The sequence below is a fragment of the Saimiri boliviensis genome, chromosome 6 (genome assembly GCF_048565385.1).
Source record: "Saimiri boliviensis isolate mSaiBol1 chromosome 6, mSaiBol1.pri, whole genome shotgun sequence".
In the NCBI taxonomy this organism is placed as follows: domain Eukaryota; kingdom Metazoa; phylum Chordata; class Mammalia; order Primates; family Cebidae; genus Saimiri; species Saimiri boliviensis.
This window is the reverse complement of record NC_133454.1, coordinates 104,893,233-104,918,203: the sequence shown is the minus strand read 5'-3', so window position 1 is coordinate 104,918,203 and position 24,971 is coordinate 104,893,233. Positions and strand designations below refer to the sequence as shown.

The 24,971-nt window shown below is 37.8% G+C and overlaps 1 protein-coding gene and 1 long non-coding RNA gene across 7 annotated transcripts in view; both read right to left on the bottom strand.

The window, feature by feature from the left end:
- Positions 1 to 24,971, bottom strand: part of IFTAP (intraflagellar transport associated protein) — a 97,527-nt gene that overhangs the window by 23,046 nt on the left and 49,510 nt on the right. For 5 of the 6 annotated variants that reach the window (XM_010333512.3, XM_010333502.3, XM_074401327.1 and 2 more), the window contains one exon: positions 16,138 to 16,530. The exons of the other annotated variant lie outside the window; for it this stretch is intronic. In XM_010333512.3, the coding sequence (XP_010331814.2) occupies positions 16,366 to 16,530 (165 nt within the window). In that variant the 3' untranslated portion in view covers positions 16,138 to 16,365. Of the gene's footprint in view, positions 1 to 16,137; positions 16,531 to 24,971 lie in introns of those variants that run through there. 6 annotated transcript variants of the gene reach the window in all.
- On the bottom strand, positions 7,198 to 14,253 carry LOC141584881 (uncharacterized). The gene is made up of 2 exons (XR_012518152.1): positions 8,289 to 14,253; positions 7,198 to 7,928 (listed from the first exon to the last, which is right to left on the bottom strand). It is a non-coding gene; the product is annotated as an uncharacterized LOC141584881 (long non-coding RNA).

Below are 24,971 nucleotides of genomic sequence, written 5' to 3'. Positions count from 1 at the left end.
CAGGAATTAGCTCTGTTCCCCCTAAATGCCATTGATCTGTCATGGGATGCCATCACATAGATCTTTCTCAATTGGAAAGGCAATGATATTGTGTCTTCCCTCAACCAGTGCTTCTCAAACTACCTGGGCTAAAAGGTCAGTTTCGCATTTTCTTCTTTTAAATGCCCAGTCCATCTCAGAGTGTTATTTTATTAAATATAATACAAATAAATGCTGCTTGGATGTCACAGCAATTTCACATTGTTATAAAAGTTTCTAAATGTTGTCTCTTCATTTCTAAATGTATCTTCCCATTGAGCAGCAACAAATGATTCATAACAAACAGTTCACAGAACCACTCAGGACTGCAGATCACACTAAATACTGTTGCCATAAATCCCTATTCAATTTTATTTCAGGCATTTAATTAGGCAATTTCTATGTCGACATTAGGTGCAATAGGCACTGATGATATTTATATGGCTGGCCTAAAACCTCTTCGATGCTGAGATAAATGAGAATGAGGCTGGAATATTGCAAAGTGATTGTATTATTAAATAATACATAGGTTTTAACTTGAAAAGAGGGAAGACAGCACCTGGCTATCCAAGTCAGAGGTATGATATCCAATTCAGAGAACACGAGACGTAATAGATAATGAAACGTCATACAACATCATACAGTGTTTTTTGTAAAGTTCTGTACAAATCCCAACCCCTAATCAACACCTTTTTCTTTATCACTGGTTTTAACCCTTGGAGGTGGAAGAGAAGCTGATGAAGCAAAAACCTAGACTTCAGCCTCAACTCCTCTCATCTACTCACTCCCTCCATATAATCTCATACTATATGTTGATCAACTCTATCTCCAGAACCCAATCCATCCATTCCTCTGCACCTCCGCCAATAATATCTAAGCCAAGCCACCATCACCCTACACCTGGATTGCTGCAGTGCTACCTGTGAGCTGGTCTCCCTGCTTATTCTCTTGACTCCATCTCAACCCCACCAAGCGGAGTTGATCTCTTAGAGTATAAAGCACAGTAAATGCTTAAAAAACAACTTCATGGCTCTTCATGGCACTGAGATTAGAATTCAACACACTACCATAGCCAGCAATGTTACAGTCTCCAGAGCTCCCACCTGCCTGACCTCATCTCCAGCAACCTTTCCCTTTCCTCATTGCACTTCAGCCACATAGGCCTTCTCCATGTTCCTCTGAACACCAAACCTGGTCTTTAATCCAGCTATTTTATTTTATTTTTTTATTGCATTTTAGGTTTGGGGTTACATGTGAAGAACATGCAAGATTGTTGCATAGGTACACACATGGCAGTGTGATTTGCTGCCTTCCTCCCCATCACCTATATCTGGCATTTCTCCAGCTATTGACTAAACCAGGAGCACTCTTTCCCCAGCGCATGGTAGGCCCAGCTCCATCTTATCATCCTAGACTCAGCTTACCGGTAACTTCCTTAGTGAGGCTTTCTCTTAGCACCCAAATGCTCACTCTCATTTCAATCAGATTGATGTTCATTATAGCATTGATTACTAATATGTGTTTAGTCTCATTCACAGATAACTCCCGCATGCCAGTGGCAGAGCATAAGCGTTCAATAAATATTTATTGTGCATAAGGAAAACTTTTAGCACTGTCCCAGAGAAAAGTAACCATGTGGTAAATACCTGTCTGCCTGCTTTTCAGAAAATCAGAAGTGGCTGTCAAAAGACTCACTATCATTTGTTTATGTGCTAATGAGCTCACTATCATAAGCTTATTTGCTTATCACTAAGTGCTTACTTGCTACTTAGCAGTATGAAAAATAACTAATTCACTTCCCCCAAAAAGTGCAATAAATAAAGCTGAAGACCTTTTTTCTGATTTACTTGGGATTTAATTACATGGAGAATTTTGATAAAAAGAAGGAAGAATGTTGTTGTGCATTATTGTGGTAATGTGTGGGAGTTTTCATTGTTTGTATCTCCTGCCTGGAGTTTTATAAATGAGCTAACTGTCTCATAAGATAATGTATTACAAGTTCCATGTGGTTGTGGGTCAAGATAAAATAGCACAGCGTAATTTCAGTGAAATGATGTTTGCTGGGGGAATGGCAGACTCATTTAACACTTGCTTCTCTTTTTATGCACTTCAGTTGTTCACACCCTAAGTTACACAGACCCATCCTTCTTCCCATCTAGCTTATGGGAAGAGGCAGTTGAGCAAGCTGTGTGGCAATCCACCTCAACTGCTGAAAAAAAAAAAAAAACAAGAACCAAAGTGGCCCCCTCAAACGGCCACCTTGCCTGATAGCCTTTGATGATAGTGGGTCTTTTGACAACCACCTCAGATTTTCTGAAAAGCAGGCAGGTATTCACTACCTGGTTACTTCTCAGAAGCAGCTCCATGGGCCAAAGCAGAGGACTGAGCTCAGAAAGGTGGTGTTCCCCTTCAAAAGACAACCTTCAAAAGGTGGGCAGCACCTCACGCCCACCTGTGTTAACTGTCAGCTGGCCACAAGAGAGAGTGCAGCGGTGGGAATGCCCCTGTTATCTCCAGCTTTCATCGCCTGTGGTAGAGACAAGCTGCTCTTGTGGGCTGAAAGGGATGGGTTTCAAGGTTTTCTTGGCCTTTGATGCCAACTCTTCGCCACCACAAGATAAGCATGTGCCATCTGTTGTGCAGCAAGGTATCTAACAGGTGAGCAAGACAGGCCAAGGAAACACAGACATACACAGGTAGTGTCGTTGGTGCTACATAATGGAGATGAGCTCACTCTCTCCAAAAGAACACTGAGCTCAACTTCTAGAAAATATAAAGTAGGGCTATTTACTTCTCTTCTTGGCTATTAAAGGTAAATCCTTAATTGAGGCAATGGATCAAACTAGTGTTTTCTTAGATCACCACTGGGTTCCCTGAGGCTTGCATTGACTTCTCTTCCCTGTGCCAAAATCTGCCTCTCTGTGATATTATGAAGTATTATCTTTTCCTGTTCCCTTACCTCACCTAAGTTGTTGCTGAACGTGTGGTAAACCTCAATTGATACTTAGTATTTTCTTAATACTTTCTATTGTGATCAATGATTGTTTTTAAATGTAATGACTATGCTATTTGGAGAAAATGAACATGTAGGCACACTTTTTGCAAAATTTATTTCATCTCTCATTCTAAACTCTTGTAATGGCATTGAAAGGATTATTTATTTGATATATAGCATATTCAAGCTTAATTTCAGCACAATGAGAAGTAAGCACTTTGGGTACCATCTGTGTGAAACTGTTTGTGAATCTTGCAAGTTAAGGACAATAAATAATATATAATACACTCATTCAGGATGACAACTCAGAAGCCATTATGTCAGTGTAGACATTTTCAGGAAACTAATATTATGACCAGCACTGTACATTGTCCCTGACATATAAGGGACTCATATGTCCTTACTTGTTTTTAAACATAGAAGCATCTTAAGTCCAGCACCCAAACCCTCATCTGCAACTAGGACATATCCTTATTCTTATTTATCTTAAATTAAAACCCCTTCTCCTGAGTTCTGTGCACCTGCACATGAGCAACCAGATGTTTGGCTGTTTGAACACAAAACAACTAACACAGATCTCTATATGTTACACTTACACTTAGTGGATCAGTAAATGGGGAAAGCAGAAGCAGGTGCTGTAGGCAAAGCCCAGAGGCCAGGACAATAAAAAGGAATAAAGAGTAAAGTTAAGACAAATTCTGTATGTTTTTCTCCTGAGAAAGATCAGCAAACTCAACTTCAGAAAAACAAAAAGGCAACTCAGGCTAATCTGTAGAACTTATTGGCACTTGGAAATAGCTGGTTTCACGGCTGAACATGGTGGCTCATGCCTGTAATCCCAGAACTGTATTTAGGAGGCCGAAGCAGGTGGATCATCTGAGGTCAAGAGTTCGAGACCACCCTGGCCAACATGGTGAAACCCCATCTCTACTAAAACTACAAAAAGTAGCCAGGTGTGGTGGTGAGCGCCTGTAATTCCAGCTACTGGGGAGGCTAAGTCAGGAGAATCACTTGAACCCGGGAGGCGGAGGTTGCAGTGAGCCGAGATCATGCCACTGCACTCTAGCCTGGGTGAAAAAGCGAGACTCTTCTCAAAAAAAGAAGAAAAAAAAAAAAAAAAACAAAGAAAAGAAAACAGCAGGCTTCACTACAAAAAATACATATATTCACAAACATGCTATATATGTAGCAAGTATATATAATTTTATATATGTACAAAAATACTGAGTCATTAGAAATCATTAGAGTCAATGCATCAAAAACAGGTTGACACTATAACCAAAAATATAAAGAAAGGCATAAAATGTTTTTTCAGGAACTGAAGCCTCATCAGAAACCAGTTGACCTTCATTTTCCAAGGCTATATCCTCTTCAAGTCCAAGACATCAACCCTCTTAAACCCAAAGGACTTAAGAAACCATTTTTGCAAAGACATCTGATCATGTGATTTTTTTTTTTAATGCCCCAATCTGTATACGATTCAAACAGTTTCTAGGCTTTCCCATCCTTGGGCAGGGAATGGCCTGAAGGAGAGAAGAAAATGAGAATAATTAGTGGCTTACTTCTGACTGGTTGTTAAACACCCTAATTACTTCAGGCGTCATTACCACCACTTGCTCATAAGCTGTCCTTTGAAAGTACTGTTCAATCTAAATAAAAATCGATGTGAATTTCTTTTTGAGAATATAGCCAATATTAACACAATTTGGAGAGTTCTTGGATTTACTTTTCCAGTCTTAACAGGGATGTCAGTATTCTAAGCGCACATGATGGAGGTAACAATCTACTATCATCTGAACTGGAATCAACAAACTCTTTAGAAAGACTATCCATTTTTGCAGACATAAAGGTATTATAATTATATATCATGTACCATAACCTTCATTATGACTTGACAATATTTTGACACTAAAACGTCTTCCTGTATTCCTTCATGCAAAATTTACTTACATTAGAATTATATTGTCGGGTCTTTTTCCCCACCTTTTTACTAGATAAAATCACTTTTTCTGATTGTTATCTCTATAAATCAACATTCTGGTGCAGCCTGTGCAGACATTTTGCATTAGTTTCCTTACCATAAATTCAAAAGATTAATAAAACAAATAAACCAAACACCAGAGAAATAGGAGCTGAAAGAATATAAATTTTAATGTGATCCATTTCCGTGGCACTCAACTTGGGTTTTATAAGTAAATGAAGTCAGTGCTGAAAACCATAATGGGCAAGACCTAGAGCTTACTGAGGCGCAAGAATGAATGAGATTTGGTCTTTGCCCTCGAGGTTGAGTGAAAACATGTACACAAACAATTACAATACAATATGAAATACGATGAATGCCAAGAGTGTTACAAACAACACCTAGTCGGAAGAATCTGAAAGGTTCACAAAGGAAGTGACCCCTGAGATGCATCTTAAAGGATGAGCAGAAATTCACTGGGCAGAAATGAGGGGTGACCATCCAGAAAGAGAGAACAATAAGGAGAAAAGCATAAGGTGGAAGGAAACAGTCAGGAGCCACATGTAGTCAGTTTTGTTGGTATCCCGGGGTGCATGAGAATGAGTCCTTGAACGCTAAATTGATATGTTTTTAATCATTCAATAGAGCAGCTAGCAGTAGTTTTACAACAGGATAGCTACACAAAGATTCATATAAAACAAGCTAGACTTGAGAGAATAGAGGCATTTAGAGACTAATTAGAAATTAAGAAAGCTTCAAAAGGAGGTAAGTAAAAATAAAGGCCTGAATCATGGCAGGCAGAATACAGAGAGAGACTGAAATCGAAAGGTAGTGCTGAGGCAAAAATAACAGGCTCTGGCCACCAGTGTGGTGCTATAAACAGAAAGGAGGAATATCGGGGTGAGAAAGAGGTGCTGTATAGAGTATGATGCTCTGAACATACGAATGCCTTGTGCATGCACAAAGGGACCCTATCCAGAGAAGACCCAACACACTCAAGCGTTTCCTCCCTCTCTCAGTGTCAGGGATCCTAGAACTTACCTGGGTACAGCTTGGTCACACCTGAGGCTTTCTCCAGCATGCTAATACCCAAGACCCTCTTTCAATGTGCCCAATCTCTATTGCCCATGTATTCAACATCGTAAACTCATGTGTCCCATTAATATGCACTATACTCAACATTGTAAAGGATAAGACACTGTCTTCATCTTCACATTCTGATAGTCTAGTCCTAATGCAACTCTGGCAGAGAAGGATGTGTTTTCTTGGTGTTTGCCTCTTTTTTAAAAAAGGAACTGACTTTTTCTGCAAAGTTAAATAAGATGAAATTCAAAAATGAAAATATTACACACATTGCAATAAAAATATGAGAGATAAAGTTGAGGCAATCTCAGAAAATAGAGCATGCAAATCAAAATATTACAGTAGCAATAGAAGTTCAACATCTAAAAAGTGGACATTCTGGAAAGATAATAAAGAGGAAAAAGAAGGAAGAAAACCTTTCAAGAAATTTTCCCAAAACTGAAAGATCTAAATTTCCAGGCTAAGAGGCTACTGAGTACTTTGCACAAAGAATGAAAATAGACCTAGGCCAACATGTGTCACCATAATCAGAATATTGAGAATAATAAGATCATATAAAATTCCAGAGAGAAAAAGGCAAAAAGCCCTGTGCAATCTGGCCCTGCACACCACTCTAGGTTCACCTCCTCTCAATCACCTACTCCTAAGTCCCACTCTCTTTCCACTCATTTTCCTTCAAATATAAGTAAAAAATCACATATCTCTTCTGTTCAAAACCCTCTCGTGGCTTACACTGCACTCAGAATAAATAAAATACAAATAAAACAGGGGAATTAGGCTTTAAGCTCACCTCTAAAGTTGATAACTCTTATGAGCATTAACATTTTTAATGAATGGTTAAAGGATTCTGCTTTACAGACAGCTACAGAAATGAAATTGTTCTTCCTGCCTACTTCACTCTGGGTGTGCTGTTTTCTTTTCACTTTCTAGTTCTCCTTTGGTCCTAAGTCCACGTTATTTAGTACACAATGTTGTCAATATTGAAACGGCTCCATTGACTGAGGCATATACCCTGGCTCTTGGTCTCAGTCAAGAAATAATTCAGGACACAGACACACATGTCCTGCAGCCTGTGCAGACATTTTTCATTAGTTTACCATAAATTCAAAGGATTAATAAAACAAAGAAACCAAACACCAGATAAATATTAGCAGAAAGTTTAATAGAAACAGAAAAGAGAAAGAAAAGGCTTCGTCATGTTGAGAAAGTGAGTTGAAGAGGGCCTCAGTTGTGGTGAAACGCAATCGGTTTTGTACAGAGGGCTGAAGAGGCAGTGACTGATTTACATAAGGCTCAGGGGATTGGGTTGAGCAGGTGTTCCATTTCCATGGTCCGGCAAAAGATTGATCCTCACATCCTAGTCTTTTATTAAGCAAATGTGGCCCCCATCTAGTGGCAGCCATGATGGCTGTACACGTGGTTTTTTCTGGAGGCTGCCATGACACCTGGCACAAGTGCTGACAAGAAAAGGAGGGTGGGAGACGCCATATTGGGCGGACCTGGCTTTTAGCCACAAGCGTCGGCATATTAATGCTTGCAGGTCTGGTTTTTCAAGTTATATTTTGTTAGAAAAGAAATGTTTTGGGGGTTGTTTGCTATTAAAGGAAAATTTACCAAGAATTTTTACCCTTTATAGCTGCCTAAAAATAATTTCTTCTTAATTCCTGTATTATTTGCCCCCCCCACGAGAGACATAAACCTAACTGCTGTTAGCAGGTGTTGGATAATGATTCTTTCTGGCTACTTCCTGCTAAAAAGGGGCGTCTTGTTGGGGACAGCAGTTGGGTCTTCTCCTGAGGTTGATCTAAGTTTTCTCAGAAGAATGGCATGTCCATGTGTGGCTCTGTCTGCAGCACCATTTGGGGTTTGCTTCTAGGTGAAAAGAGATAAATTTTACAAAAAGGTTTAAAATAGAGGGTTAGAATATGAATATTAAGATTACCACTGTTAATGGAGGTTCTATAGGCCATAAATATGACAGTAGAGTTTGATACCTGTTAGTTACACCCATGGGTTGTAATATTGATTTGTTTCCACTAGATGCCGCTGTACATTATCAGAAACGTTCAAATAAAGTAACATTCCTTTTAGGATACGTGGCATTGGATTTATGACCAACCTTATAAATCCTTTTTCATTAATTAAAACTTTACAGAGAGTAAATAATTATTATCCTTTTTACAGGTTTGCACAGGGAGAGAGAAGCCAAAAGCTCGACTGGTAAGACATTACCCTTCTGCCAGCATGTCAGTCTTCTGGATTCCTTTCCTCCCAGTTTAAGGTTTGGAAAATTAACTTTTCCCAGGTTGGAAGAGCATTATAAAAGAGCCATTTTAAACTGTGAAAGAAGGAAAAACACCGAAGACCTGAGTTAAATTGTGGAAAGCTTCTATGTACTTAGCAGGGATCAGAAAATCAGCCTAAGTTTCCTTTTATTTGCCTAAGGTCCTGTAATGAGAAGGGAACTTGAAGGGGTCTCAAATAAGGGGAATCCTCAGATGGTTCCCCTGGAAGTTACTTCTCTAATTTCGGAGAATTATTCTCTTTGGTCCTGCCAGATATGATTGCTAAAAGAGCTGGGTTGATTTTGCAATGCTTGCAAAGGTCTAGTAATAAGGTCATGTCCTTGCACAAAAGAAAATGAGCTGCTTTTATTTAAAATCTCTGGGTGAAAGGTGCCCCAGTGCTTCAGAATGCACTCCAGGGGAGAAGCAAGAATAAAATCATCCTTTTAGTCCCCTTCCTTTCTTTGTGACCCAGGGTGGAGGGGAAGACAGTGGGAGCATCCCCACAATTGTTTTCTCTTCTTGGTTCCCAAGTCCCAGAGCCATGTTAAATATACCACTTATGGTTGTAGGTGTGACCCTCCAAGCCATGGCACGAGAGGAACTAAGCTTTTGGGCCTAGTTGCGTTCCTCCAGGCAGTTCTAATCCTCTGCCTATGATTTCCCTTTAACTTCCTAGACTTGTGTGACCTGTGTGCCTCCCTTAAAAAATGGATCTCAAGAAAACTAAGTAATTGGCAAGGCCCCTTTAATGGGGTGGGAGTGTGTGTGCTAGATTGAACTCTATTCTGCTATCATGGCCCATGCTAAGCCATTTGCCCTTAGAAAAATGGTTCCCATTAACTTCTGAAGTTATTGCTAATTAAGTATTGTTCTAATCAGAGACAGACTAAGTTTCTTACAAGAATGTAGGGACCAAATAGCCATTTTCCTGCTGTTGGGATGGTATCAGAACTAAAATTTGGCTATGGAGGACACTTTACTCCTAACTCCTGAAGGCAGAACTTTTCCATTCACAGAGGGAGCTTAGAGCTTGATTTCTGGTGGTGCTAAAGGAAGCTGCACTGTATGGCAAAGGAAGGACCAGCAATATGCCTCAGGAAGAGGATTTCTACCTTGATCAGGGAGAGCTTCGGAATTAGAAATACCATGTGCCCACCAGAGAAAAGGTAGAGAGATGCTTGAGTTAACTGCCTGCCACATTTGCCAATCTTTCCTAACAAACCCATTTCCCTGAACTGTAAAAATTTCCACACATCACATGCACAGAGAGAATAGACATAGCGACCACAAATAGAAAAGAAAGGAAAATCTGGCAACGAGGATAGCTGGAAGAGAGTCTTGAGATTAAGGCACAGATTGGAGGTTGAGATTTGCTCCGTACTCACCACTCCAGTGTTTCTATATTCTGTTCTGATCCAGATCCCAGGCGAGAATCCAAAATGAAACACAGCTCCATTGTCTGGGGTATATACCCTAGCTCTTAGTCTCAGTTCAGAAGGAATTCAGGACATGGATACACATGAGGAGTAGGTTCAGGAGCAGAAAGTTTAATAGAAGAAGAAAAGAGAGAGAAAATGCTTCCTCATGTTGAGAAAGTGGGTCGAAGAAGGCCTCATTTGCAGCAGAACTCAATCGGTTCTGTATAGAGGGTTGAGGAGGCCATGATTGATATACATAGGGCTCAGGGGATTGGGTTGACCAGGTGTGTCATTTATATAGTCCATAAAAAGACTGGTCCTTCCATCCTAGTCTTTTATTATGTAAATGAGGATTCCATCTGGTAGCAACCATGATGCCAGTACACGTGGTTTTATCCGGAGGCTGCCATGACAGCTGGCACACATGGTGACAAGGAAAAGAGGGCAGGAGATGCCATATTGGGTGGACCTGGCTTTTAGCTACTGGCCTTGGCATATCAATGCTTGCAGGTCTGGTTTTTCAAGCTACTTTTTGTTAAAAATGTTTTGGGAGTTGCATTTTATTAAAATAAAATTCCGCTGAGAACTTTCACCCTAAAATTATTTTTAGGCTGCCTAAAAGTACTTTCTTAATAACTCCTGTATTAATATCAGTATTATATCACATGAATTGCTCCTGAATAGGATTTTCAATTTAAGACATTATAACAAGGTTTCAAAAGAGCAATTGAGAAGTGGGTAAAGTTCCCATGAGGACTAATGTTCTCTCAATTCTCCATAGGATTCTGATGAATACAAGAAAGAAACTTCTTAAACATGGAACAGATCTGCAAAACAGGCCAGGCTTCCCAAATTTGCATTGACCATACGATTATCATCAGTCTAGGAAGTAAGAAACTTATGTATGCCTTGAATACAAAAAGTGCTCAATATACATCTAGCCAAATTGAATTGATGAAATGGACCTCCAAGTTAAGTAATTAAGTTTATATTTTTAGGTTTGATTCATTTAGTAAATATTTATTGAACCCCCTACTTTAATCCAGGACTTTTTCAGGGGTTTGAGTGGCTGAAAAGTAAAGGCAGACTGGGTTCATGCCTTCTTGTATCTCATGTTCTAAAGGGAGAGTCAGATAATAAACAAAACAGGGGTGCACACTGATAGGGATGGAGGCTTATGAGAAAAAGATTCAGTAGGGCTGTCAGACAGAGACTCTGGGCAGACAGAAGATAAATTTACCTAAGGCCTGAATAATAACAAGGAATGAACCAAATGAAGACCAGGGAAGAACAATCAGAAGGAAAAACAAGAGTGAAAGCCTTAAAGTGGAAACAAGACAGTGTTTGAAAAACAAGAAGAAATACAAACTGGCCAGAACATATTAAGAAATGAGGAAAATGGTGCTAGATGGGAGAATCACATAGGGGCCATATTACAAAAAGCTAGCTGGGTAAGCCATGGTGAGGAGCATGGATTGCTTTTTAAATATGGAGTAATATTTTTCTAGAAAATTATCAGTAAGATTCTCTCTTTCACATCATTTCACATGCTACTGTGTTCGCTCACCATCAACTTCCAAGAAGCAAGCAAATAAAACGAAAATTGTTTTTCCTTAACTGTCTTTTTCATATGTTAAGTCAACCACAGTAACTTAACACATAGGGAAAAGTTATTTTTTAAAATGAAAATACTGTCCAGATCAGTAGCTCACAAGTGTAATCCCAGTGCTCTGGGGGGCCAAGGTGGGAGGATCACTTGAGCCCAGGAGTTCAATACCATACCAGTCTGGGCTACACAGTGAGACCCCACCTCTACAAGAAAATTTAAAAATTAGCCCAATGTGGTGGCATGCACCTGTGGTCCCAACTACTCAGGAGGCTGAAGTGGGAGGATTGCTGAAGGCAAGGCGTTTGAGGCTTCAGTGAGTTATAATCATGTCACTGCACTCTAGCCTGGGTGACAGAGGAGACTTTGTATCTAAATAAATAAAATGAGAATATAGTTGTATGTTGTTTGTAGGAAAACAGAATTCTTGACTAAAGGAATCAAGGAAATTCAATATTAGAGCAGAATTTTTCTTCTTCTTCTTGTGCTATGCCACACAAGATGGATCCTGAATAGTAAGATCACTCAGTGTGTCAACATGCTAAACAAGCTAGGACAGGTGCTACAGGCTTGAAGTGATATTTGCTCCACTTTGATTTAGCTTTTGTTACAATGTTCACATTATTTAAAGGTACTTTTAAAATTTTCATGTTCTAAATTTACACCTCCCATTTTGGTATACACACCCAGATGTTTCTCCTTATATTCTAGTCTTTATTAATCTTATTTCTGTTGCTACAACGTAATCCACGTAACCATTATCCATCCTTACAAGGGCAGGTTTACTTGGTTAGGTTTTGCCAACCAGTGTAAAACAAACCATTTCCATCAATTTAAGGGATTGCTATGACTGAAAGGTAATCACGAAGAAGTATTTGCTAGTTAGGGGAAGGGTAATGGTACAGTGGAGACAAAACAATTTCATGCAAAGGCTTTAAGGGACTCATTTTCCACTATCACTTTTGCCATAATACACAATTTTCCCTAAATAATTCAGGGATCAAAAATTGTCAAGAGGAATGAAGCCAAGACATAGTATACCAACCCTACAGAGAGAAATATTCCACCTGCCATCTTCTCTGCCTAGTACAAAGTAATGAAATACTTCACTGAAATGTAGTTCTTTGTAAACACTTAAAAAGATGATTTTGTTTCTTCGATTATAAAACTATTTAAGTCCATAAAATGGAGATGTAAAAATGATGACATCTTGGCTGGGTGCAGTGGTTCACACTTGTAATCCCAGTGCTTTGGGAGTTCAAAACAGGATCACTTGAAGCCAGGAGTTAGAGACCAGCCTGAGAAACATAGTGAGATCCTGTGTCTATGGAAAAAAAAAATTTAATAGCCTGATGTGGTGGCTCACACCTGTAGTTCTAGCTATTCAGCAGGCTGAGGTGGGAAGATTGATTGAGATGAGGAGCTCAAGGCTGCTGATTGTGCCACTGCACCCCAGCCTGAGTGACAGAATTTTTGTCTCTTAAAAATAAAAAAAAGTAAAGCCTTTTTATTGAAACTACCAAAATGCCAAAAGAAAGAGCCAAGAGTGTCCAAGCCTGTGAACAATCATATAACAAGGTTATCTCAAGAGTACATAGATTGCACACGAAGATTTTGTCTTACCCCCACAATTGCTCTCTCCTTTCCACATTGCACTAGACAAAAATCCTCGCTACTTTTGCTCCCAAACCTTACCAAATCTATGCCCTCCACTTTTACCCACACAGACTTGGAACTTGTCTCCCTGATTCACCTCTATTCATTTTACCTCTGGCACTCATGCTGAACTTATCTTTCTGAAATATATTTTTGATTGTGCTATTCCTCTGCATTAAAACATTAAATAGCTCCCTATCAATTAGATGATAAAGTCTACAGCACACAAGGACAGCAGAATCTGGCCCCAACCTACATTTCCAACTTCCTTTCCTGAGGTTATCTCATTTATCCCATACACTAGAAAACTATCGTTTTACTTTAACCTACTGATTCTTTACAGCCAAGCTTAAACATCGCTTCCTCTATAGAGATTCCTTATGTCTCCAAAGCCTAATTTAAAAACTCCAACTTGCTTTCTCCCAGTAGCTCTTGGTATACACCAGTCTCACAACAAAGATTACCCTAGACTCAGTGCTGTCAAATACAAATATGCATGCCCCATGTGTAATTTCAAATTTCCTAGTAGTCTTATGAAAAAGGTAAAGAGAAATTGGTGAATTTTAATAATATGTTTAACTATTTAATCAAAAATAGTATCATTTCAACATATATATTTTAAAAATTAACAAGAAATTCAGAGTTTTTCACTACTAAGTCTTTGAAATCCAATACATATTTTTTACTTGCAACACATTTTAAATTCAGACACTAAGCTGTGATGGTTAATATTGAGTGTCAACTTAACTGGATTGAAGGACGCAAAGTGGGTGTGTCTGTGAGGGTGTTGCCAAGGGAGATTAACATTTGAGTCATTGAACCGGGAGAGACAAACCCACCCTCAATCTGGGTGGGTACCATCTAATCAGCTGCCAGCATGGCTAGAAGAAAGCAGGCAGGAGACAGAAGAGCAGACTTGTTGAGTCTCCTAGCCTTCATCTTTCTCCTGTGCTGGATGCTTCCTGCCCTCAAACATTGGACTCTAAGTACTTCCACTTTTGGACTCTCAGAATTACACCAGTGATTTGCCAGGGGCTCTCAGGCCTTTGGCCACAGACTGAAGGCTGCACTGCCAGCTTCCCTGCTTTTGAGGTATTGGGACTCTGACTGGCTTCCTTACTCCTCAGCTTGCAGACGGCCTATTTTGGGACTTTGCCTTATGATCGTATGAGTCAATTCTGCTAATAAACTTCCCTTCAGATATATATATATATATATATATATATATATATATATATAATTATTATTAATATGTCCCTCTAGAGAACCCTAATACACTAAACTGTTTTCCAAAATAACTGATCTGCATTTACATTTCATAAAATTTATAACTGAAAAAGCGGATTCACATACCCAAATGTACTTGAAAGTTTTCTAATAACTGAATCAAATATCAGATTTTTATTTTAAATTGAAATAAAAATTAAATGACAGCTAAAAATCAGTTTCTCAGTCACTCTATTTCAAATACTCTAGTTTACTAGAATGCAGCTAGTGTCTATCATATTGGACAACATGTCTCTATTGTAACTATCTGTGTATGCATCTCTCTTCCCTACTTCATTAGACCACGTCTAACTTGCCTGTATCCTCCTCACTGCCTAGCATAAGGTTTGAACACACAAATGGAGCTTTAGGAAAGTTTGTGGAATTAGCAAAAATAAATGTGGAAGTCACTTGACCCAAGGGCAATATGAAATCAAGAGCATTCTTTTGTAAAGAATATAAATGGCATTTTATGAATACATATACACAATGAAATGTGTGCGTGCACACACACACACACATACACACAAATACTTCATAAACACACAGCACAAGTACATGCATACAAGCACAGGCCTGCAGCATTATTCACAATAGCCAAGATATAGAAACAACCTAAACGTTCATTAATGGATGGATAAAGAAAATGTAATATATACATAAAATGGAATACTACCCAGCCTTTAAAAAGAAAGAAATCCTGATATATGCAACAACATGGGCAAATCTGAAGAGCATTACGGAAAGTGAAATAAGCCAATCACAGAAGGACAAGTGCCCCACGTCCACTTATATGAGTTATCTGTAAAAGTCAAACTCATAGAAGCAGAAAGTAGGAAGGTGACTGCTAGGGTTAAGGGGACGAGGGAAATGCAGAGTTGCCGTTCACTGGGTGTAGTTTCAGTTATACATTAATACATTCCAGAGATCTGCTACACAACACTGTGCATATAGGTAATGATATTATATTGTACGCTTAGACATTTACGAGAGTAGAGCTCATGTTAAATGTTCTTACCACAAAAAGAAAAGAAAAGACAATTAATAGCAAAAAACAAAACAACAAAAAATGTGACTCTGGTATGGGATATTAAAAGTGAGGAAGTCTATGTCAGGGAGAGGCAGGGGGTGTATGAAAACTGTGCTGTCTTCCTCAATTTTTCTGTGAACATAAAACTGCTCTGAAAAACAAAAGTGCACTTAAAAGAATGAAGAAAAATCAGTTAAGTACATTCAATTTGTTACTAATTCCTTCAATAATAAAAATTACTTGAAACATATTGGTCCCCTTTCCTCTGCACCTTCATCCCTCCTTTCTCCTTCCCTTTCTGCATTTATGGGTATGCTACATAATTAGCACTTCATAATGTGTTTTTATATTCTCTAGTTGTTTTGTCCTCTCAAGTTGTATTTTAAGCTTCTGGAGATTGGGATCATTCCTTGCACTTTGTAACCGTTATCACACATGGTTAAATGATAACAATGAAATGCAAGAATTTAACAATTGATATATCATCAATTCTCAGATGCCTTTTTTCGGTAAAGGCTTTCCCAATCAATTTCAGAAGCCTAATCTCTCAAGAACATTCACATTGACAGCACTATCTCTGGATAGCTAAGACCCTGACCGCTTATATTAGCAATTTTTCTCTAATGTGCTACAATGTGTTTTCATGTGCAATTGTCCTTTACTCTTAAGAAAGTGGGATCATGTTTCTGACCTTTGACGCAGCACCCCACATTACCTAGTGCAATGCTTTCACCAAAATGGGTTCTTCTGTAGATGCTGCTTCCTGTTCCCATTTCTCACTTCCATCTCCTCTAAATGGCCACAGGATGCTGCAACAACATGGCAAGAGAGAATTCTGTAAGGGCATCAATCTCCTTGGCCTTCTTGCTCTATATCCCTAATAATAGATAATCCTGATAAATGAGTGCACACATGTAAATTTCCACAAAGGGAATTATAGTAGGTTTATCATTTATTCTAATTTTGCTTGAATAAGAACAAAATTAAGATAGACACACACACACACACACACACACACACACACACACACAAATGCCTCAGTGAATCAGTCACAGGGTTCCTCTAAGTCTAGGTTGCTGCCCTTTCTCTTCTGCTTGCGTAGCTCTTTGAAGGTCTCTATCTCTACAAGACTAAACTTGGAGATTAGCATCACGCTGTCATAATCAAATTCTTCATCAAGTGAGAAGGGTTGAACTTCATCTCCAAGTATCTATAAAAGGTAACAAAGGAGGAAAAAACATACACAATCATCGTAAATGAAGATAAAGTTGAAAAAATTAACTCTTTCTTAATATTTAATTAAACCTTTCAGACTTCAGCACTCTCAGCTGATTAAGCTGTTTTTAAGTAAAGGAATAAATTCAATTATTCAATTTGACCTAATTTAAGCCTCTTAATATGCCCCATTTGTACCATGCTGTATCTGAATGAATATCATTAACTAATGCTGCCCAAGGCAAGAATCAGAAAGTCTCCCTTGCATATACTCATTATACATTTTACCACTTGTAGTGTCAGGACTAGAGAAGCATACAGAAAAACTAACAATTACATTAAAATGTGAAAAAAAGATTTTTTTCAACCTTAAATAGATTTTCACCCTTTGCTAAAAAAGATCTATATTAATAAAACATACTTTTTAAATATAAAAATACCCTATATTGAATATACTTCTTCAGATAATACCTATAACTCCTGGCTAATAACAGTAAAACTTGAAACATAGGCTAAATTTAAAAGTCCAGGATCTCTTTTTTTCTACCAAGAATTTAAAAATATTACAATTTATCATAAGTAGTTACAAAAAGATGTAATAATTTTGAATCTATTCATAATTTGTGAGTTTTAAAGACTTCCTAAAGGAAGGCAGATATAAAAGCATATTTTCTGATAAACCAAGAGTATGCCTTAAATCTCTTGTATCACCCCCTAAAAAGCCTCTCCAAAAACAAATGGTGTGTGATACAATGAAATCATCCAGCACTTCTGTGTAGCTCTACAATATGTATAGTGATGCTGAAATAATTGAAAACTATGGTTTATGCAAGAATGAAAAAATGTCCTGAAGCTATAATCAGCTTTAAATATTCTTGCATGGAAGATGATCTCATTGAGTGGCTTTCGCAATGTTGGTAAAAATGTAGCATGTAGCTCAGAAACTAACTGCTGTTACTAAGGTTGAAGGAAAAAATAAGTAGTTATCTCCTATCTGTTCCACAAGTTATGTTTTGTGGTTAAGTGTGTAGTGCTAATAGCAAATGCTCAGCCATTTATCATCTTTTCTTAGTAAAATCAGCAGGAGAACAACTTCTGGAGATGCTTTCATTTCCTCTTTATTAGAAAGTATCTGAGTGTTTTCCTGACAAAACTGCTACTGAGTTTCCATGGTGAGTTTACCACGGTGAGTTTCCACCATGTGCCAGCTCCGGTACTAGAAACCACGTGGCATCAGCAACAATCTTCAAACAACCCTGCCGCTAGTCACTGTTAAGGTTAAGTAATTTTGTCCAAAATACACAGTAAGGGAGAGAAGAAACATCTGAATTCAGGGTAATCTGTTTCAAATAAAGCCTCACCAGCTCAACAGAAATACCAGCAAGAATGAATCTTGAAGTTTTCACTAAGCTAAGTAATAATTCTTTGGAGAGAAGACCTTTTCTAAATAAGATGATCAATTCTCACAACCCACCATTAGAAAAATGTACTAAAGGCTACATGTAATACCATGACTATTTTTTAAAAAACAGATGTATACAAAAGGCAAATCAGCTTGCAAGGCTGATCATTTTGATCACTTTCTGAGATCAAATTTATCATCAATATAGCCCAAGTGACAGTGGGACAATCTTGCTAAAATGGCTCAAATATAGAAACACACACATACAATGACATAAGATGTTCATTTTCTGAATATTAAGTGTTCTTGCTGTCTCCAGCTCTACTTAGCAGTAAGTACTGAAGCTTGAAGGCTTGGCCATAACCCCATCCAGAGCCGATTCTAGCTGACCCTGGCAAAGCATCAGGAGAGAGACCCTGTTTCCACGAATATATTCAGTCCGATGGGAATTTTGTGCTCTTTCATGCTTGGGTAAAGGCCTTTCATCATATGTCTATTAAGCTTTAAGCTGTCCATACCTACATATGTCCCCTCCACTAGGTCTTTAAATTTCACCCTGAAACCTCTAAAACCTGCCTACTCCTTACTAGCCATCCTCACTAGATGCAGTCACGTTATCTTCACCCACTTCTCACTTAGGGGTTAGAATGCAATTTCAAATTAGACAAATTGCTTTGCTGTGTTAAAATCTCAGTGACACCATACCATGCCCCCCACTTCCTCTACAGAACACAAATAACCTCACATTCCCACCTACCTCCCCTTACCTGTTCACTCAATAATAAACACTTATTATGTAGCAGATTTTGGGAACATAAAGTGATTATAGCAAAATCTCTGTCTACAAGGTTTCATAACTTCAAGGAGAAGACAAAAGTATATAAAGGATTTCAGTATCATGTGTCGTGCTCTCCAATAGAGGAATGCAAAAAAGGGAAATAGAAGCATAGAGAGGAAAGTGTAGAAGTTTCACTTACTCTTCTTTCTTTTCTTTTCTTTTTTTTTTTTTTGGAGACAGAGACTCTCTCTGTCACTCAGGCTGGAGTGCAGCAACACGATCTCAGCTCACCCCCGCCTCCCACATTGCTGGGATAACAGGCATGAGCCACCTCACCTGGCTACTTACTCTTGATTGAGTTTTGCCACTCTCCAGAAAATCCTACTAGCCTCCCTACACATCATTTCACTTATCACCCACCTCATCCTAGCAACCCAGATAAAGTAAGGCCTATATTTTGGACTTCCAAGCTCTGATCAGGGCTCTTATGGCCAAGATAGTTCTAGATACAGGCCAACCCACTGCTTTCTTAAGATTCTCCCTTCCCTCAGGTCTCAAAATACCTTGTGGCTATAATATCCAAACTTACAGTACTAAAGATATAGAAATTTATTCTTAAATGTAAATATCTTATTTTCCTTTAAGTTTTCTTTTTAATACATTTACATTCTTCTCTGTTATGGAGGATGATTTCCTTCATCAGTCACTTGGTACTAATGAAAACAGTAACATGGAATAAAGTCTTCAGCAAGTTGGTAAAGATAATGTTAACACAAAGATTATTCATATATATTCATATATAACATCCTTAAATGTATAAAAATATACTTAAAATATAAATTTATTCACTTAGAAATTAAGGGTTATTAACAGCAGCGATTGTTAGATTAACTTTATAGGTAATCAGACACTGAGATATAAAAGCAAGAAATAAAGAATAGTAATAAAATGTCATGTTTGCAATGCCAAAATATATAAAAAAAATTCAGGATATTCTAAACCATTTTTGGGATATACTATAATGTAGCCAGTATATCTCTGAGTCGAAACGTCAGAGGAATAGCCTGCAATCATTCAGATATTTTACATTCCACAAATTCTATGTTCCTATTAAATTCTAGTCACTGTGTTAGGTGCTGAGGATACAAAGATGAAGACCTATATGAAATCACAAACAAATGAGATACACACAAATACAAATCATTCGATTAAAATATGGTAAGAACAGGGTGATGGGAACAGAGAAGGAATACCTGACCCAGACTAAGTTCGAGGGGACTGGGAAGGAATCAGAGAAGGCTTCTTGGAAGAGGTGATATATAAGCAGACTCTTAAAGGGTAAACATTAGTTTACAAGTTGACAAAGAAGAGCTTTGCCGACAAGGGGAGTTTCCATGAGCAGGCCATGCAAATAAGATGCAGAATTTCACATTTGTGAGTCTGAAAGTAGGTCAGCATTGTCAGGGCACTAAGTGTAAGGCAGACAGGGGCAAGAGACAAATGTGGTGGCAAATGATTCTAGAGATGATGAAAAGTCATTGAATAATTTTTTGAAGGTTGGGAAGACACTTGGTCATCTATGCATATCAGATAAATTCCTTCATCCATTCAAAATTTTATTAAGCACCTACAATGAGACAGGTGCTGGAGTAAAAGAAAAAAAAAAAGCCCTGCCCTGTTGGAAATTATATAAGACAGATCACTATGAAGGTTAAACAGAGGGTAGATTTGAGCAGGATAAGCCTGGAGTCAGAAGAGTACTCAAGAACCTGCTAGAGCAGTTCAATAAGAGATCACAAGAACAGGGCACAGGTAGCAGAGATTTGAAAAATATGTAGAAAGTGACTGGATATGGAAATGTAAGAAAAGGAAGAATGAAAAAAGGGAAGCAGGTAAAGATAATCTCAGTTTGATCTGAATGCACTTGAAGGATTGAATATAGAAACCTGAAACTGGAAAAAAAAGAAAAAAGAAAAAGGTCTGAAGCTAGAGGATACTAATTTGGAGATGAAGATGGATTCAAGTATGTAGGATGGGAAGAACTGTAGGTTAAGCACAGAACCTTAAGGAACAACAACTCATAAGGGATAGATAGAGAGAAAACCCAAAAGAATCAGGGAAAAAAACAATCTGAGAAATACATAAAGGATCAGAGGAGAAAAGTGATGTATGAACCAATGAAGCAAGAGTGCCAGAAGAAGGTCAATGGTGTCAAACACAGTAGAGAGATCCATTAAAAGGAAAACTGAAAAGTGTCTGATGGATTTGGCAATCATAAAACAATGGGTGCCTTCATTCTGAAAACACCCAGGCCGGTGATTGGAGCCAAGGACATTTTACAGTATATTGAAGAGTCTAATAGCTTTTCAATTCTGGATGAAAAGAGAGAGAAAAGAACATACAGTAGCCAAAGAGGGGTCCAAGATGAAGGGAAGCTTGTTTTTCCTTGTTTTGTTTCATTTTGTTAAGGATAGGAAAGACTTTAACATGTTTACATGTTGAGGGCAGTAAACAAACAGAAAAGGGAGAATGACCCCAACCATGTTATTACTGTATACCAGAAAATCACTCCCCTTTAGTGGTGAGGTTTATTGTTTACTTATTTGTTCATTTAATAAATGTTTGCTGCATGTCTACTGTATGCTTGGCACTGAGCTTGGCACTCGTTCTGACCTTACGTGTTAATCAAGTAAGCTTATAAAGACAGGTATGAGTGAATTTAGTTTTCCAATGCAAGAGACACACAAGTAATTCAAAGTGAGCCTAGGTAGGTGCCCACCGCAATGTAGAAGATATCACTGTGATCTTCTAAATGACAGCTTTGCAAATACAGTAAGGTTGCATTTTTATTTATGTATGTCAGTTATTGGCTGTTGTAGCATACTTTGGGAATTCTTTTCTTTCAAGTTTAGTTCATTTTAGAGTTCAAAGCTATAAGATGCCAAGATTTTTAGATTACAAACTGAGATTCTGATTTATTTCAGTGAAGACTTCGTGCAATGGAACACCAAGTCCTCTGCTGCTAAACAAAAAACAACCATGAATTAAATTATTAACTTGTTATTTTTGCTTAAGGAGCCTGAAAGAAATATGTGAATTTCAGGTGTCTGATTTCAAATCTAATTGAAATTTTTTGTAGCCTCTCAGGGAATAAAATGTGTACACTATTGGAAAACTTTGATTCTCCTTAAAATTGCTCATGTGACTTATTTTAACAGAGACACTCTTGATGGAGAGATCGTTTTCATTTATCGTACCACATAGGCAAATTAAAGAAAACAGAACTAATGTTTAAATCAATAATAGCAGCATTTAGCTGTAGGCTACCATACTAAGTAATATGGTAAATAAACTGTCTTTGTAAGTGAAAACTTTTAGAGTCCCATTATGAATTGGAAAAACAGGAGAGCACCTATTAAAATACCACACAAGTTTCTTCTATGACCTTTTCAACAGTTTTCAGGGAGAGAGGGTGGGTATCACATTTTTTTTCATTCTCCTAAGAAGAACTCTCTTTGTTCTACAGAGCAGTTTAAAACTTCCAAAGTTCATCAAAATAGAGTAATTAAGGCAAGATAATCCAATATGCATAATTCTATACACAATTATGCATGTGTATAGAACCAGTGGTAAAATTAGGGAAAAAAATCTGAACAAAAATATGTTAAATGTTTGAAGTGATGGATATGCTAATTACTCTAATTTGATCATCCACATATATAGTACCAAAATATCACACTGTGCCCCATAAATATATATAATTATTTGTCAATTTAAAAATAAAAGCAAAAAAATATGTAAAACATTGAGTTGGTCCAATTGATACCACAAAGTTGATGGATTCTTAATAGGCAATTAAGAGAAAGTTCGGAAGGACATCCAGAATACATTTTCAGCTTTTCAGATTGAAATCACAGACACAAACTATCATCTCTAATCCCAAATGGTCTTTCAATAAGCCCTTATGGACACACTTGCTAGAAATTGATGATTATGTTCTTTTACTGGCACTGGATGCTTTAAAATAAGATGAATGCTATCAAACCAAGGCAGAGTTGGTACAGTACAGGTTGAATATCCCTTATCCCAAATGCTTGGGATAAAGCATTTTGGATTTCAGATTTTGGAATATTTGTAAAATATATACCAATTGAGCACCCCAATCCCAAAATTTGAAATCCAAAATGCTCCAGTGGGCATTGCCTTTGAGCATTGTGTCAACACTCAAAAAGTTTCCAATTTTGGAGCATTTTCAATTTTCCCATTAGGAATGGTCAACCTGTATTGTGATTCTAGATGGTTGTGAAAAGTTACTCTAAAAAATAGTAATTAGAAATAAAAATTTCCAACCAATATATTACTTCAGATATTCAAAAAACAGCAAAAGTTGTCCATCTGTGGCACACATCAATTTTATTTCAACATTTTTAAATGTCCACATTTCTGGTAAGAGATTCATATTCTTCTTAAATATATCATCATATATGGGGTCTCAACTTGAATTATATTGCTATTTGATAGATTCCAGAAATCATTCACTTTTTTTAACCCATTAACTAAAACCACTTGGTAACAATTTCTGTAATTGTACTAGATTACTCTTTAATTGTACCAGATTATTCTTTAATTGTACTAAAATAAAACTGTATTCTATACAAGTATTAGGTGCCATGTCTACTGGCTGGTCCAATAACTTGTATGGCCACAAGTGAAGTCAATAGCATGAAAAAATCTTTACAAAAAAAACTGATTCCTTCTAGAAATAACCTCACAATTTTAGCTTCTTACAACTCAGAGAAAGCAATCTATAACTCAAAAAGCATATTGAGAAGTGGCTGTCCCTACCAGTTTAGTAGGTAATCAATATGGGAGTTTAATATAAACCTGCACGCCTCCTGGATATACTTTCATGATGTCAGTGAATAAAAGTACTATTAGAAAGTGGCAATTTAAGGCTGGGCGCGGTGGCTCATGCCTATAATCCCAGCACTTTGGGAGGCCGAGGCGGGTGGATCATGAGCTCAAGAGATCGAGACCATCCTGGTCAATATGGTGAAATCCCGTCTCTACTAAGAAATACAAAAATTAGCTGGGCATGGTGGCACGTGCCTGTAGTCCCAGCTACTCGGGAGGCTGAGGCAGGAGAATTGCTTGAACCCAGGAGGCAGAGGTTGTGGTGAGCCGAGATTGGGCCGTTGCACTCCAGCCTGGGTAATAAGAGCAAAACTCCGTCTCAAAAAAAAAAAACAAAAGAAAGTGGCAATTTAAAATTAAAATGTGTGGATTATTTCTGACTGAATGACTAATTCTGTAACAGAATATCTTTTAGTAACAAGACTAGTACCTTATGATTATATAATCCGAAAAGACCCTAAGGATGTTATTAGAAATCAAAAATAGAGAGGCCTTAACAACTTCTTGTGCCTGATCTCACTTTGTATTCCAGTAAGAAGGGTGAGAAAGGTCACTACCAGCACTAGCAACAGCCTCTATTAATGCACGTTTATTAAGTATTAAGTAGAAGAGCTGCAAAATTATAGCAAAAGATGACGTTCAAGTTGCACATTTGCAAGAGTAAAAGCATGGCATAGATTCAATTTTCATGATTAGGTGACACTTTCTTGGCCTCCCATGTGGCTAATATAAACATGTAACTAAGTGGTCACCAATGCAATGTGAGCAGAAATTAAGGACCCTGAGTCCTAAGCCTTGCAGAAACATGCTGCCCCTATGCTCTTCTCTCCTGCCTCTCCAGGTATGATCATGATCTGACATGGAACACACAGGTGAGGACAATGTCCTAAAATATAATGGACATCCAGAGAGAAGGAACCTGGGTCCCTGATAACCCCCCAGAAAGGAGCCACCTACTCATTTTAAGGGCTCTATACAGACTGTTAAATAAGAGAAATAAACATCTATCTCTTTTCAGCCACCGAATTATTATTATTGGGATTCTCTGTTATAGCAGACTGGCCTTACCTTAACTAATTCAAAAGTTTATAGAACCCTACCAATAATTGAAAAAATGGCTGGTTCAGACTAAGCAGGGCAAGAAACTGTCCATTCTTTCTGTTGTGTAGTCCCTGGGTAGCACTGCTCTGTAGCATGGCATACATTGTAAAACAAAAATGGTTTCCACATAAAAACACAATTGCACTATGTGTTTAAAAAGAAATATGTACTTTTGGCTGTGAGAGGGACCAATCAAGCAACTTGATTTTATATTTTCCCAAATCTTAGAAAAATACAAAAG